This window comes from Planococcus citri, chromosome 5 (genome assembly GCF_950023065.1).
Source record: "Planococcus citri chromosome 5, ihPlaCitr1.1, whole genome shotgun sequence".
Classification (NCBI taxonomy): Eukaryota; Metazoa; Arthropoda; class Insecta; order Hemiptera; family Pseudococcidae; genus Planococcus; species Planococcus citri.
Genome location: NC_088681.1, coordinates 22,312,844 through 22,327,570, shown reverse-complemented (window position 1 = coordinate 22,327,570; position 14,727 = coordinate 22,312,844). Strand labels below are relative to the sequence as shown.

At 34.2% G+C, this 14,727-nt stretch overlaps 1 protein-coding gene and 1 long non-coding RNA gene across 3 annotated transcripts in view; one reads left to right on the top strand and one right to left on the bottom strand.

The window, feature by feature from the left end:
- The window catches only part of Osi17 (DUF1676 domain-containing protein Osi17), a 38,137-nt gene extending 25,631 nt beyond the window's left edge, over positions 1-12,506 (bottom strand). Inside the window, exon 1 of one of the 2 annotated variants that reach the window (XM_065365617.1) lies at positions 11,227-12,506. In XM_065365617.1, the coding sequence (XP_065221689.1) occupies positions 11,227-12,151 (925 nt within the window). In that variant the 5' untranslated portion in view covers positions 12,152-12,506. The remainder of the gene's footprint in view (positions 1-11,226) is intronic. The other variant, XM_065365618.1, reaches the window with a different exon arrangement.
- LOC135846505 (uncharacterized) overlaps positions 1-14,727 on the top strand; it is a 61,155-nt gene that overhangs the window by 24,185 nt on the left and 22,243 nt on the right. The window lies entirely within an intron of this gene.

Genomic DNA, 14,727 nt, shown 5'->3' with positions numbered 1-14,727 from the left:
CGTTCGATAATACAAATGCGATCGAGCCGGCTTGCTTGTCGGGAAAATATTCGATGCTCGCTCTAATTCTCCTCGTGTAAGTAGAGTCAAGGTTAGACCGCGTGTCCTACGTGTGCACCTATAGCTGGTATACCTACGCTTCGGGCATGAAGAGGTAGATGCACCCATAGGTATCTGCTAGTCGTAGTCCCAGGTGAAGAGAGACTAAAGAGGTAGTACATAAACATACTCGTATATAGTAGAGGTGTATTTATGTCTTCGAGAAGACATTTGCTTTCTTTACCAGTGGGCCAACGGTTTATTATCGCTACGCTAAATCAGTCTTCATCATCAAGGTTACACTATTTCCTTGTCGCGTCTTCCTCATCATCATCATCATCGCCATCGTTGACCACATTACACCCGACTGCGACTGACTGACTTTCTTTCTTTTCTAACGCGAGGTTTTTCTTTCTCACTCTGTCACACACGTCATACTTATTGTACCTGTGTATATCTATCTGTTTCGCTAGTCAGAATTGTACTAGTAAGGTATACGTTTCCTGGTATAATGAATGTCATTTTTATGCGTAAATACCGCTTATTAAAAATTTCACCGACGGATATACTCGTACCCTACGTATAGACCTACAGTCGTCATCGTATACTAGGAAGAAAGGAAGTAAGGAAAAAATAAAGGTGATAGATGTAACGGCGCGTGGTTAATTTAATCGTTTATCATCTCGGATGAGTGGCTTATTTAATTAGAAATTAAATTTAATTAGAATATGTGCAATGGGTTGAGGTAGACAGCCAAAGCCTTAGCCACTGGTTCCGGAGTTCTAGTGAACTTGGCCTGTACGAGGTGGAGGTGTAGTTGAAATCACGAGACCAAGACAAGACCCCTTTCTGTTTTTTGCTGTAGAGTGTAGATTTTTATCGAACATTATGATAGTGAAAATGAGTCGTCTGCGTGGCTTATGGATTTTTCCGCATTGATCGAGATTTTTTTAGTTTGTTTGGCCAATGAGTGCTTAATTTGACTTCCCATAAAGTGACCCTTTTTTCCCTCATATAAACGTGGATTTCGCAGTTCTTGAAGATTTGATCAATGATGTTAATGATGATGGCCAAAGTCTCAATTTTATTCAGGCCAAACTATTCACCAATAACTGATGGAAGAATCCGAATTCCGCAGATCCATTTTAAAAGATATCAACTATACGAGTATATTTTGCTATTATCTCCGAAATCGAAAGAATAACGGCGAAATAATTTTCAACAAGTGTAAAAAGCACCGATATTCTCTGAAGATTCTGCTAATCGATATGCATATTTAGATGATTTTTTGGAAGTTGACCAAAAAATTCGACGATGAGAAAAGAAAGTACTCGTGTTTTTAATTCCGAAATCCGTTTGACAAAAAATTATCGTTCGTTATCAGAAATATGGCGATTTCTTCAAGAGATGAAGGTGTTTTGCAGTTCCTCCATAAATGTAGAATACACAAGGCGAGAAATTTCAGTCATTGATGAGTGTTTCCGGATTGTGCAAAAAAATACGACGAATTCTAAAAGACCCAAAACAGCTCCATAGGAGAAAAAAAGAAGAGTCGCCGTCGAAAGTTGAACATAAATTTGAGTTCAATACTTTGGAATTTTTCGTTGTGGGAGTCTCGAAGGAAATTGAAAGGGCTGGTTTATTTTTTTCAATTCCGCTCAAAATATTGAGAGGTGGCATAAAAATTCAGAAAAAAATTCTCAGTTTTAGTCCTTTTCATGTAGAACAACATACTTATCAAAAAATTGGACTGGCATTTTTTTCAACACTTTTTCATGCAAACAAAATGTTTGTTACTTTTCTGTAATTTTTGGGAATACATATCATTGCTTTTTTTTGTGTTTTTATACCTACTCATATTAAAAGTAGAATTTGTAATCCAAAAGCTCGACTTTCAAGTTTTGAAAATTTTCCGAAAAGATTTTGAATCTTATTCTAAATTTTTTTTCGATGGTGAAAGTAGATTTTCGCCAAGTATTAGGTACTCTATATGAACAAGAAGGCTCTCAAAGTTAGATACATTCTCCCACCAGAAATAATTTGCGATCTGAAAAAAAGAAATTCTCCTCTCTTCCATATGCCTCGTAAGTAAGTTTGGAGGTAATGAAGGTGGCCTTATAGTTTGAGGATTGACATATTTGAGCAAATTGGAGGACTTTGAAAAAAAAACTGTTTGAACTGAATAGAATGATGCATGCATCTCTGTTTTGTCCAAAATTGATTGTTATGCTTCTCAAGAATTTTTTTTTTGAAAAGATTTATCGGTTTTTAATTTGAATGTTTTTTTTTTTTTTCAGTTTTGACTGAATTTTTTGAAATTATTTTGTTTGTGGATGCTTATATGTTGCATAGAAAAAATTCTTCAAATTCTGGATTTTCATTGAAATATCTTTACTTTATCAAGGAGTGATTTTTTTTTCTTTAAACCGGGGGGGGGGGGGATATTCATATTTAATTTGTTAGAAAAAGATTGTTACAATAGGTAAGATTTTCAGAAATCTGGAATTTTTTTTTGTCAATTTCCAGGTATACGTGATATTTGGTTTTTGCATTGAATTTTAAGAACTTGAAAAGAATTGGGATGAATTCTTAAGTAATATTGCGTCAGACTTTTGAAAACTTTGAAAAAATTACCAATTTTCGACACTTTTGAGTTACACTGAAATAAACTTTTAGGTATCTATTTAGTATGGTGTTTGAGAACTTTGAAAAAAAAAATCAATAAATTGCGGAAATTATGTCAAAATATCACAAATGATTTTCTGACATTTTAAGCAGTTTGTGACATTTTGAGTAATACTGGAGAAACTTTTAAAATATCGAGTCAATTTTGAGGACTTGAAAAAAAAATTGACCAACTTCTCAGAATTATGTCAAACACTCTGAAAAATGACATTTTGTGCCTTTGTAGGACTTTTGAAAATTTGAACAATTTCTCTAGACTACGAGTATAAACGACATTTTTAAGACAAAATTTCAAGCGAAAGACATATTCGTGACATGAAACTTTTCTCGAAAAAAAGACTTTACCCCCATTTTTTCAGAATTAAAAAATTTTATTATCACATATTTTTTAAGGAAGTAAACTTTTCATTTACTATTTTATTTTTTATGAAAAAAAAAAAACATTTTTAGCGCAATTTTGCAAAAAAAAAGATAAAAAAATGATAATTTTTAAATTCGATGGGCTTGAAAAAATTTTAATTTTTCATCAAAGTAATTTTTCAAATTTAAACGATTGTTTATTTTTTAGAACAATAATATGAGCTAAAACCTAAAAGTTATATTCTATTGAAAATATTTTCCTTGGATTAAAATGTTAAAATATAAAAGATATGAAGTGTCTTAAAGTTGTGCCACGCGTGGCCTTTTCCCGAATTTTTTTTATGGAAATCAATCCTCAGTTCAAAAAGCACAACAATTAATCAGGAAAATCTCTTTGATATAAAAAGAACAGTCCATAATTCTATACTTTTTGTGTTGAGAAAGGGGCTTTCATTAGCTCGTTTTCAAGAAAATATCACCCTGCTTCTCACTTCTTACTTTCTGGCCCAAATATCTCATGTCTTAGGGATTTGGAAAATGGGGTGATATTTATATATTTTTTTACATTTTGAACCATTTTTTGTAATTATGTTTTTCATTTTTATAAAATGGTTGTAGGTACGGTAGGTATAAAAGATTATTCAACGTTGACAAAATCGAATGAGTGTGTTGAGGGTTTTCATTACTTTTTTTGAAAAAAGAAGTTCTTAGAGACTTGGAAGTGAGAAAGTAGCTGGAAGCTTCAAAATGACTTTGAAATCAACCTGCAGTCGACTTGATAGCATGTTAAAATTGGATTGCAAAGTGAATTTCGGTTTTCCAACTCCATTGGATGAGATTTTGTGGAAATTTAAAATTTCAAAAATTTACTGGAGGCTCCAGTAATTTTCAAACATTTGCTGGAGGCTCCAAAACGAATTGAAATCTACGTGCAGTCGACTTCATAGCGTATTGAAATTGGAGTGCAGAATAAACAAGTTTCAAAAATTTATTGCTGGAGGCTCCAGTAATTTTCAAAAAGTCGCTGGAGGCTCCAAAACGACTTGAAATCAACCTGCAGCTAGTCGACTTGATAGCATGTTAAAATTGGATTTCAGAGTGAATTTCGGCTTACCAACTCTATTGGATGAGATTTTGTAGAAATTTAAAATTTCAAAAATTTACTGGAGGCTCCAGTAATTTTCAAAGATTTGCTGGAGGCTCCAAAACAACTTGAAATCTACCTGCAGTCGACTTCATAGCGTATAGAAATTGGAGTCCAGAATAAACAAGTTTCAAAAACTTACTGGGGGCTCCAGTAATTTTCAAAAAGTCGCTGGAGGCTCCAAAACGACTTGAAATCAACCTGCAGTCGACTTGATAGCATGTTAAAATTGGATTTCAGAGTGAATATCGGCTTACCAACTCTATTGGATGAGAGTTTGTAGAAATTCAAAGTTTCAAAAATTTACCGAAGGCTCCAGTAATTTTCAAAAAGTCGCTGGAGGCTCCAAAACGACTTGAAATCTGCCTGCAGTGAACTTCATAGCGTATTGAAATTGGAGTGCAGAATAAATTTCGGTTTTCGAACTGCATTGGATGAAATTTTGTGGAAATTTCAAGTTTCAAACATTTCCTGGAGGCTCCAATAATTTTAAAAAAGTCGCTGGAGGCTCCAAAATGACTCGACTCCATCTGTAGTCGACTTAATAGTGTGTTGATATCGGAATGCAGAGTGAATTTTGACTTTCCAACTCCATTTGATGAAATTTCAAGTTTCAAAAATTTGCTGGAGGCTCCAGAACTGCTCAAAACCGTTGGAAACAGTTTCCAATTGATTTGGCAGGTCGAAAATAAGGCATATCCAAAATTTCAGCGTTCTAGGTCAATTTGGTAAAATTTTGATTTTTTTCCTCTCATTTTTGGCTTGAATTTCTTGATTTTCAAAAATTCACCAAAAATCGAAAAATGCACTTTAGCTCTTCAAATTTTGGCTGGAGATAAAGTTTTGGTTATTCTTTCGATCTAGCTTTGTCCAGTTCAAAAAATTTCGTGCGAGTCTTGTATTGGAAAGCAAAACCTGCGATTTCGACCGATCTGTCAATCAAAATGGCTGCCATATCGTTGGTAGGGCCAACTTTTTTTTTGGCAAGTTTGCTTTAAATGATCCTTAAGATGTCCCCTTCGAGAAAAAAGTTGTTTCAGAGGATCGGAGCGCGTGATGGGGGGGGGGGAGCAATAATTTCTATAGTCATAATCCGGACTACTAAATTTGAAAACTCTCTCGTATCTCGTATTTTCCTACTTAGCATACATACGTCCATTATTCGTTCTTTCGTTAACGACTCGATAATCTCATTACCAACCTACGAGCTGCTGACTATGGTGAGGTACTTCAAAAAACGAGTAAATGGATCCGGAATCAAAACACGAGACATTTCTGGGTGTGAGCTGACCAGCTAGCCGGCGATATTCGACCTTTCTCATTCCAAAGCGACGATGAAAGATGTCATGAACACACGTACCTATATAATATGTAAACCGAACATTCACGGTGGAATGATAAAAAGGAATTCGATAGAAAAAATACCGATGCTATGCTATACGGTCTAAAACGGCTGTAATAAAAATTTAGAAAAAAAAATCAATAGGTGCTTCCAAATCGAATCAAGATGTACAGACACAGAGGCTATACACGAATAGCTTATATGGATAAGCGAAAGTACCTTTACGAGTATAGGTATCGTACAAGGAAACCATACAAATAAAAATAAAGAATGAAAAGGATCCAATTAACCGACGGACGAGAAAATTCATCATAAACAAACTGCCATTAACACCTTGTCCATAACCATAAACGTTGATCTACGATGAATATTAATTTCGCGATGAGAGATGAAAATTAATACCCACCAAACGAAAAAACATTACCGATATAATAGAAGAATGTTTAATCGTAACGAAAACATACGCCCGAGCGTCTGCTGATTGACGTTATAACAGTAACCTCGCCGGCAATTGGGTCATTCGCATCGACACACATGCAAGTATTCAGGTACACGTTATATTAATGCTCAACGTACGCGACTTTGTCTTGTATAAATGAAACATTAAAAGCAAATACATTGTTTTGCTACCGAAGAACGCAGCCCTAGCATCAATTAACGTTTTGATCGATCAATTTCGCTTTGCCTGGCGCAAAATACAGTGCGGAGTGCACCAGAGAGTCAAGACCGAGACCATCGCAGCCCAAAGTCGAACCGCCGCCTCGCCATACTATAAACTCGAGTCGAATCGAGTCGCATCGAAGAAGAAGTAATTAAAAGCTACATAAATGTATAAATCGCCCTATAAAATGGAAAGTGGCATAGTTCTTAAGGTAGTGATCATCAATTTTACCTGAATAGGCAGTGGCAGGGGGCAGGGACACCCTTGTCATCGAGCTAATAACCTTAAATCTTTACACAGATAGGTACGATTTAATCGTTCGAGCTCACAATTGAGACTAGATATTCGTACAGAGAAAAAATATATCCACTTATCTATTTGTAGAGTCTGCTCACAGCAGAGCCACCACAATTGCCATACTTCGAGTCACGCGTGTCACTTTTTTCACTTACAACAAATAAAAGTGAATTATCGTCATTATCGTGCGCTTCGTCTTCTCTAATATTAGGTACTGCTGGATAGAGAGAGGTGAAGAGACTTGCTGGCATGGCAGCGAAAATACAATTAGTGTGTCTGATATTTTAGCTCGTGCCAGAGTTTCTTTTAGTTCCTTATACGCGAATGTACCAACGAATACAAATAAAAGCTTCGATTGGCTCATCGGCGTATGCTATCAATAAAAGAGAAACCCGGTTGGTATCGATGATACATGATAACGACGTTATTAGCCGAATAGAAAAGCGCAATGGGTATTCCATCTTCCTTATGTTTGAGTACCTATACCTACATTAAACAGAGTAGGTTGCTCTGTATGACTAATGAAAAATTGCAGCACCCAATTTGTTTATGTTGTAGATGACAAAGATAAAGCAAGGACTGCGGGAGATTTGATCTTGACATTGTTTTGAATACCTTGGTGATAGTTTGAGTGTGACACTGTGACTTGAGATGTCAACGAGGTCTGAATACACGTGAATAAAATGAGTGAGCTGAGTTGATTTGATTTGATTTACAAATAACCCTGAAAATCCAATAGTCATATAGATTTGGAAAATGTAAAAAAGGCTTTGGAAACATTCAATCACTGAAGATTAAAATTTGGATCATTTTTTTTCTAATTCAAGGGTCAAGGAAAAATGAATCCTGCAGCTCTAAAGACCATAGTTCTTTTTATCGATCCGCTCTTTTTTTAAGCTACCTACATAAAAAAGTGAATTTTGGGTCTTTTTTTAAAATCTCCATTTTGAGTCATTTTTAGGATCTACAAATATCTTAATCAATTTGGACAAAAGGCGATATTTACTGATGGGACATTCCACTTCAATTCGACCAAGAAGTGGTGGGGGGGTCGGCGATTTTTTTTAAATTTTTCCTGTGGAAAGACCTTTTGATGGGATGACCAATGGCGCAAATCGCAGCCCTCTAGCCCTTTTTTAGAGGCTGCTATAGGGTGTCAAAGTTTTCAGTGAACTTAAAATATCATCCATTTGACTTAGAGCAGTGGATTACTCGATAACCGCGATATCTACTAAAATGGAAATTTTTCCAATTTTTAAAGGTTTTGAAAGCCTTTCTGGTGATATCATAAAAATCAGTGTTGCCACTTTTTTTCGTACGAAAAATTAGCTCGAAAAGGTTAAAAACGTAGTTTTCATATCGTTCCGACTCTCAAAAATTCCTAAAAAAATATATTATGGACAAGTTTTCATGCTGAACAACATATTAAAAAATTGGGATGACATTATTTCGTAAATTCGATTTTAAAAAATTGAAAGTTTGCGCGAATAGATGCGATTTTTTGATTGGTGAAATTGACCCATTTGACCCCTATTTTTACGTATCCGTTGAAAAAGTTGAAAAAACTCTTTCACTCGATAAAATAAACTCAAATCACAAAAAAAAAAATCAAAATTCGAAAAAGTTCAATTTTCAATTCCAAGCATCGAAAAAAGTTTAATTTTATTCAGTTGTCTTATTTTGACCTCTTTCTGACGTATTTCATGAAAAAGTTTTTTTCAATTCACTCAAAATTTTGATTTTTTTTTTTTTGTAATGAGCTAATTTCATCGAGTGAAAGATCTATCTTCTAGCTTTCATCTCTATCAGTCGGAGCTCTATCAACAGGGTGTCTTAACAAATTCCTTTTTATCCTGCTTTTCTTACTTTTGCTGCACTTTTTAGTTGTATGTCCTGCTATCCTACTTTTTCTGTTGTTTTTTCTTTTTTTGTCAAAATGGCCAAAAAATGTCATTTGCTTGCCAAAACTGTCAAAAATTCTGAGTTTTTTCATTTTTCTCAATCAATCTTCAAAATTTTCTATTTTTTCTCCAAATTTTGGATTTTTCCTATTTTTGTTATTCTTGGTCCCTTCTCTTTTACCATTAAAACATTTGAGAAAATTTAATTTTTTTTGCTGAGATTGCTGAAAAGCCTTGTTTTTTGCCAAAATTGCAAAAGAGTTGCACTTTTAATTTTTTTCAAATCACATTTTGAAATTTTCCATTTAAGCATTCTTTTTATTTATAATTTTGAATTACAATTTTTTTTCATGTTTATTTTTAAAAATGGCTTGGGGGAAAACTTAATGAGTAAATTTTGACCTCACCGACCCCCACCCCTCCCCTAAAATCGAAACATACGAAAAAAATTGAAAAAAAATTTGTTGTTCTACTTTTCCATATTGTCCTGATCATTAGACACCTTGCTAAAAATGTTGCCAAATTCTGTATTCTATTCAACTTCAGTTTGGTGGAGAATTGAAATTGAAAAGGCTTGAGTGTGGATGACCTTGAACCGAAATTTCTACTTATTTGAATAAATTGGTTTCAATTATGTGTAGATAAATTCAAACATCAGTAATCTGGAGCAATCAGAAAGGGGAAACAATGTGTTTCCTTATTTTTTTGACTTCAGAAATCTTATGTCTTCTCTACGGATTCTTGAAATTTATTTAGAGGGATTGGGGATTGAAATTTGGCATGCACAAAGATTTAAGGAGGGGTCTAGATCTGCTTTTCAGAAAAAATGACTTTCTAATCCTCGAATGCTCCACCTTTTTCTGGCTTTGAAGACAGAGATTTTTACATAAATTTTTAAAAATTGGTTATCATTTTTTTTTACCTTTCATCATGATTTACTCTTTCTATAGAAGAGGAAAGTGTGGTACCGAGGCATATTCTTGCGAGACTGAGGGCTAAAATATAAAATCCCGTGTCTGAGCAGGATGGCAAGAGAATCGAGAAAACGTCAATTTGTCGATGCAGGATCTGAGGAGATTGTTTAGATGCTCAGAGGTCCAATTGTATCACAGAGGAGACAAATCAAGAGGAATAAAAATGTTTTGAAATCACTGTTGCCAACTATTTTAAATGTGTATTCCAAGGTGGGTCGTTTTTCAACGTTTTTTTTTTTTTTTGAAATTTAACGAGGCCTATTCCTCAACAAGACGTAAGAAAATTTTGAAATTTTTAGCTCCAGGTTTACAACCTCTTCTGTGAGAGCTCAGAACGTTTTGAAAATTTGAAAATTGTTTAAATGTTTCAATTTTCTCGGTTCAAATCGTCTCTCGACGTCTTTAGGACTTCCATATAATCGAGTTTAAACCTTTAAAAGAGCTAAAAATTCATTTTTGCCAAGTTTATGAAAAGTCAGAATGATACTTTGTGATAGTTTGTTCCTTTGAAATACGATTATTTTTTGTCATTATCCCTTTAAGATGGTATAATTAGAATTGACACCTCCAACACTGAAAAAATTGAAATTTTTGGAAACATCATACTAGTAATTTTTAAACTTTAAGCTCTTGCTGAGTGGAGGTGGTGAGGAGGAATTAACTTGAAAATTACAATTTTTTCTCTACGTCTTGTTGAGTTCATCCGACCGTAATTTTTGAAAAGAACGAGTTTAGTCCACCCTTACATCCCCTGATCATTCTTCAAACGATTAAAAAAATTTTTTTTTGAAAAGTGAATTTTACGATTTTTTTATGCTCAAATTAAAAAAAAAATCTCCAATTGTGATGATTTTTTTCAAAGCTGAGATATGAGCGTGTTCTGTTTTATGCTGAGGGAAAAACTAAAGATCTTGAAGAAATCAGTATCGAATATCGATCGACAACATAACTCAAAAACCATAGTCAGATTGAGGAAACAGAGGACAGATCAATTTCTTCAAAAATAGAAAAAATTCACTTTGGTCTAACCAAATTGTTGAATCTATAGCTCAAGTACTCGTACATTGATTAGTGTTTTTCTGATGTGAATATGAAATGACGAGGAAAGTGAAGTTGATTGGAGGGGGGGGACTGGAAAATTATGTCCATTTTTGATGACTGAGGTTGGTATTAAAGGAAATGAGTTTATCAATATTTGTCTAAGTATATAGGGGAGTAGCCCAGTAGGTAATCATGGAAATGTATCGATGATCGATATTACGTCATTCATTTCACACCTCAGGACCAAATTTAGATCTGTCAAAAGTTGATTTTTGGATTTTTGAAAATTGTGAAAATAGCACATTAGTGCTTAATTTATTGATTTCATCGTGAGCCTTTTTCGATGCTGCTATGAATTGATTGAGAATCGGTTTACGTATCAAAATCATCATTTTCCCCTCCCCATTCCTTCAATGGCAACGATTTGGAATCTCGAGATTTACCTTTTTTTTTTTTGGCAAACAATTTATGTACTTTCTATAAATTTCTTTCATAATTTCAAAAATTTGCCAAAAATTGAAAAATCAACTTCGGCAGCTCAAAATTTGGTTCTGAAGGGTTGGTGAACTGCTGTTTCAGCGAGCCAAATCCCATACTGAATTGAAAACCCATTTTGGGGCAAGATTCTCAAACATACTTAGGTGTTTTTTTTAAAAATGAATTTCAGTCAACTATTTCAATGGCTGTTAGTAGCTTGAAAATATTGAAATTTGAAATACTCATTTCGCACTCGTTAAATCACATCATAGAAGCAGTTAGATGTACCAGATGGTAAAACTTACGTATATATTTTGTTACATGATACGTCCTAGGAGTCTCAGCCGGGTAGACGTTCAACTTGAGGATAATCCCTCCATCGGCATCGTACCCTCTGGGCGATATTCTGACTTTAGATCCGCCGAACAAAGTCTGCGGCAGATCCAACTTCAAATCGTGGCTGGATAAATAATCGGTGGTTTTATCGTATAAAATATCCGTAACTTTATTTAGACTTCTAATGACTAAATTCTCATCTTTGGGATGATCTTCCTCGTCTTCTTCAAACGACGGAGGTATTGGTCTAGTTGTTGTTGTTGTGGTGGTTGTCGTCGTTGAGGAATTTACTGGTATATCTGTCGTCGTTGTCGTCGTGGTGGTTTCTTCGTATTTCTCAGTCTGCTCGATATCTTTTTCGACTTTTTCGACAGTTCGAACGAAATTAGCGAATTCCTCTTCTTCAGCCGGCTCCTCCGTGAACGGTTCGGTGGTGTTTTCGATATTATTATCGGTTATGGTGACTACGTTCTTTTTGACCGCTCGACCACTTCTGGAATGATAATACGTGCTGTTGCCGAAGACAGCATCGCTGGTGGCAGGAGTGGACGAATCCATCATTTGGAATCGATGGGTGCTCTTGACGAAGTAAATGCCATCGGTTATGTGCAGATCGGAATCTAACGTGGTGTTTATGTAATTCATCAGTCTGCTTTGTACGCAATGGAAGGATACCCGGTTTCCACATTTTTCATACAACTCGTCCCACAGCGAATTACCGGACGACGACCCGAAAAAGAAGCTTTTGTCGAAAAAGCCCCCTTGCACTGACACCAATAACGAGCATAACGTTACGAACACAATCGAGAAATAATAAAAACGTCGCGAAATACACCTCGCTGTCGTCGATGTTCCTCTCGGGAACATGATTATAAACGTTAAAGGTCTAACCATAGACGCAATACGAACATGTCAACGCGAAATAACATAGGAAAAGTGGACCAAAAAGACGCGAAAAATTCGATATTTTTTTTTTTTTGAAATCCGAGGCGAAACTGGATCCAAAAAGTGGCGATTTTTTTCACATATTCGTAGGAGGATAAGACGTTTTGGCGAATGGTTTAAACCGCGTCATCGATGAACTCATTTTTTTTTCAACTCGCTATACTCTTTTCGTACGCGACCGACGACGCACCGGTTATCACGTATCAAAACGCACGTCCACGACTGTAATATTTCGCGTACAGAATGAAAAACACATGTATTCGAGGTTAGGTTCTAGTTCCTCCTTCCAGAAGAAGAAAGAGAAGAGCAATCGTAAGCAGAAGTGAAGTCAAAGTATGGAAAAAAAACTGGTCTTTTGGAGTTGGTGTGGCCAACATCTATACGCTGGAAGAGGTTTGTACGGAAACCAGTTTTTCGCGTACGAGCCTCTCGGATCAGACTCGGTTCCCTCTTTATGGCACCGTGACGCGTGACGTCACTGGAGGAAGCCAACTCTTTACTAAAGCAGTATTTTTGGGGCTTTTTTCGATTTAATGAGCAAACGAAGGGGGTTTTGGGGGAAATTTTAATAGAACATAATTTAAAGATATTGAAATTTTCTATCGATTGGTGTAAAATTTTCTGAATTTCGTGCAATAAAAATATGAACTTGAAAATTGATGCAATAAGTTCCAAAATCATCTTTTGTTTTCCATGTCTAAAATGGTACAACTTATCAAAAGATTATTGACAGAAAATTATGAAATGACTAAAATTGTGAGTGTAAGGACTATTTTTCAAAACTTCCAGACCACTGTACTCAAATCTTCAAAAAGTTGAACTAACTTATTTTGCATCTTTTCGATGAAAAAGTGAAACTTTTTGGCAATTTTTGGCAACTAAGTTGGAATTTTTGCAATTTCTGGCCAATGTTTAGCCAAAAGCATAGGTAAGTTTGACAATTTTAGCAGAAGAAAGCGAATTTTTGCAATTTTTAACAAAAAACGACGCTCTGAACAATTTTTGATAAAAAGCGAGCTTTTTTTGTAATTTTTTGGAAAAGCGAGAAATACAATTTTTAGCAAAAAGCAAAGCTTCTTTAAAATTATTTGCAAAAATAATGAAAGTATAATACCTACCTACTTTTTGGAAATTTTTGGGGAAAAATTAAGACTTTTTGTAAAAAAAACTAGAATTTGCCAAATTTTAATAAAAAATAGCAATTTTTGTAGATTATAGGCAAAAATTATTTTTTTGAAATTTTTGGCAAAAAAGGCACATTTTTGCAATTTTATTGTGTAAAAAAAGGACATTTTGATTATTTTTGGCAGTGCCTGCTAATAAAATATGGATGCAATTTTGTTAAAAAAGCGAAAATTTTTATCAATTTTTGGAAAAAACAGGACATTTGGGCAATAATTGGAAAAATGACTCTTTTTCCCAGTTATTGTCAAAAAAAAAGGAAGAAAAGCGAGACTTTTGCGTAGTTTTTAGAAAAAATTAAACTTCTTGAGATTTTTTGCAAAAAACGACAAATTTTGTCAATTTATGAAGATGGAGAATATGCAAAATTTTAGGAATAAAACAAGACTGACTTTGGGAGTTAAATTCTGGCAAAAAGGTGATGATTTTTTTAAAAAAGCGAGACTTGAAAAATTCTTGAAAAAAATGAAATTTAATGTGACTGGGTAGGTACTGAAAATTTCTAAAAATGATTTCGAGTAATTTTCGAAAAAGGGTAAATTTTTCAGTAAGTTTGCAAAAAAGCGAGACTTTTGGATAACTTTAGGAATTATTTTTGCAAAAAACAACAAACGTCAATTTATGAAAAAACGGTACTTTTTTAGAATTTTTGGAAAAAGTGAGTTTGCAATTTTTTAGCTAAAAAGAAAAAAAAGAAACATTTTAGGGACTGTTGGAAATTTTTGAAAAAAAGCGTGATTATAGTGCTGTTTTGAAAAAAATGGGAACTTTTCAGTAATTTTACAAAAAAGCGAGAATTTTTGTCATTAATTTTTGGCAAAATGTGACATTGTTTAGCAATTTTTGATTTTTTGGTAAAAAAGCGAAACTTTTGAATAATTTTTAGAATCATTTTTGCAAAAAAAAGACAAAATGTCAATTTATGAAAAAACGACAATTTTTAGAATTTTTGCCAGAAAGCAAGTTTACAATTTCTTAGCAAACAAAAAATCATTTTAGGAATGTAGGAAATTTTTGACAAAAAAGCGTGACTTTAGAGCAATTTTTCGTAAAAATTGAAATTTTTCAGTAATTTTGAGTTTTTGTAAATTTTTACCTGGTATTTAATTTGAATTGAAATTACTCGAAATTCTCGTCTGTCTTTTGAAGCATTATGGTTATGGTTATGGTTATTAAGCCCTGCCTTTTGCTAATTTTGTCAGAGTCTCGGTCTTTGCCAAAAGTAGTAAAGAATCCCGCTTTTTTCAGAGTGGCCAAAAAGCCTCATTTCTTTGCTACTTGGAACCGTGGTTTCTAGCAAAAAAAATTTCTTTAAAAAATGCCAAAAAGTCTTACTTTTTTCA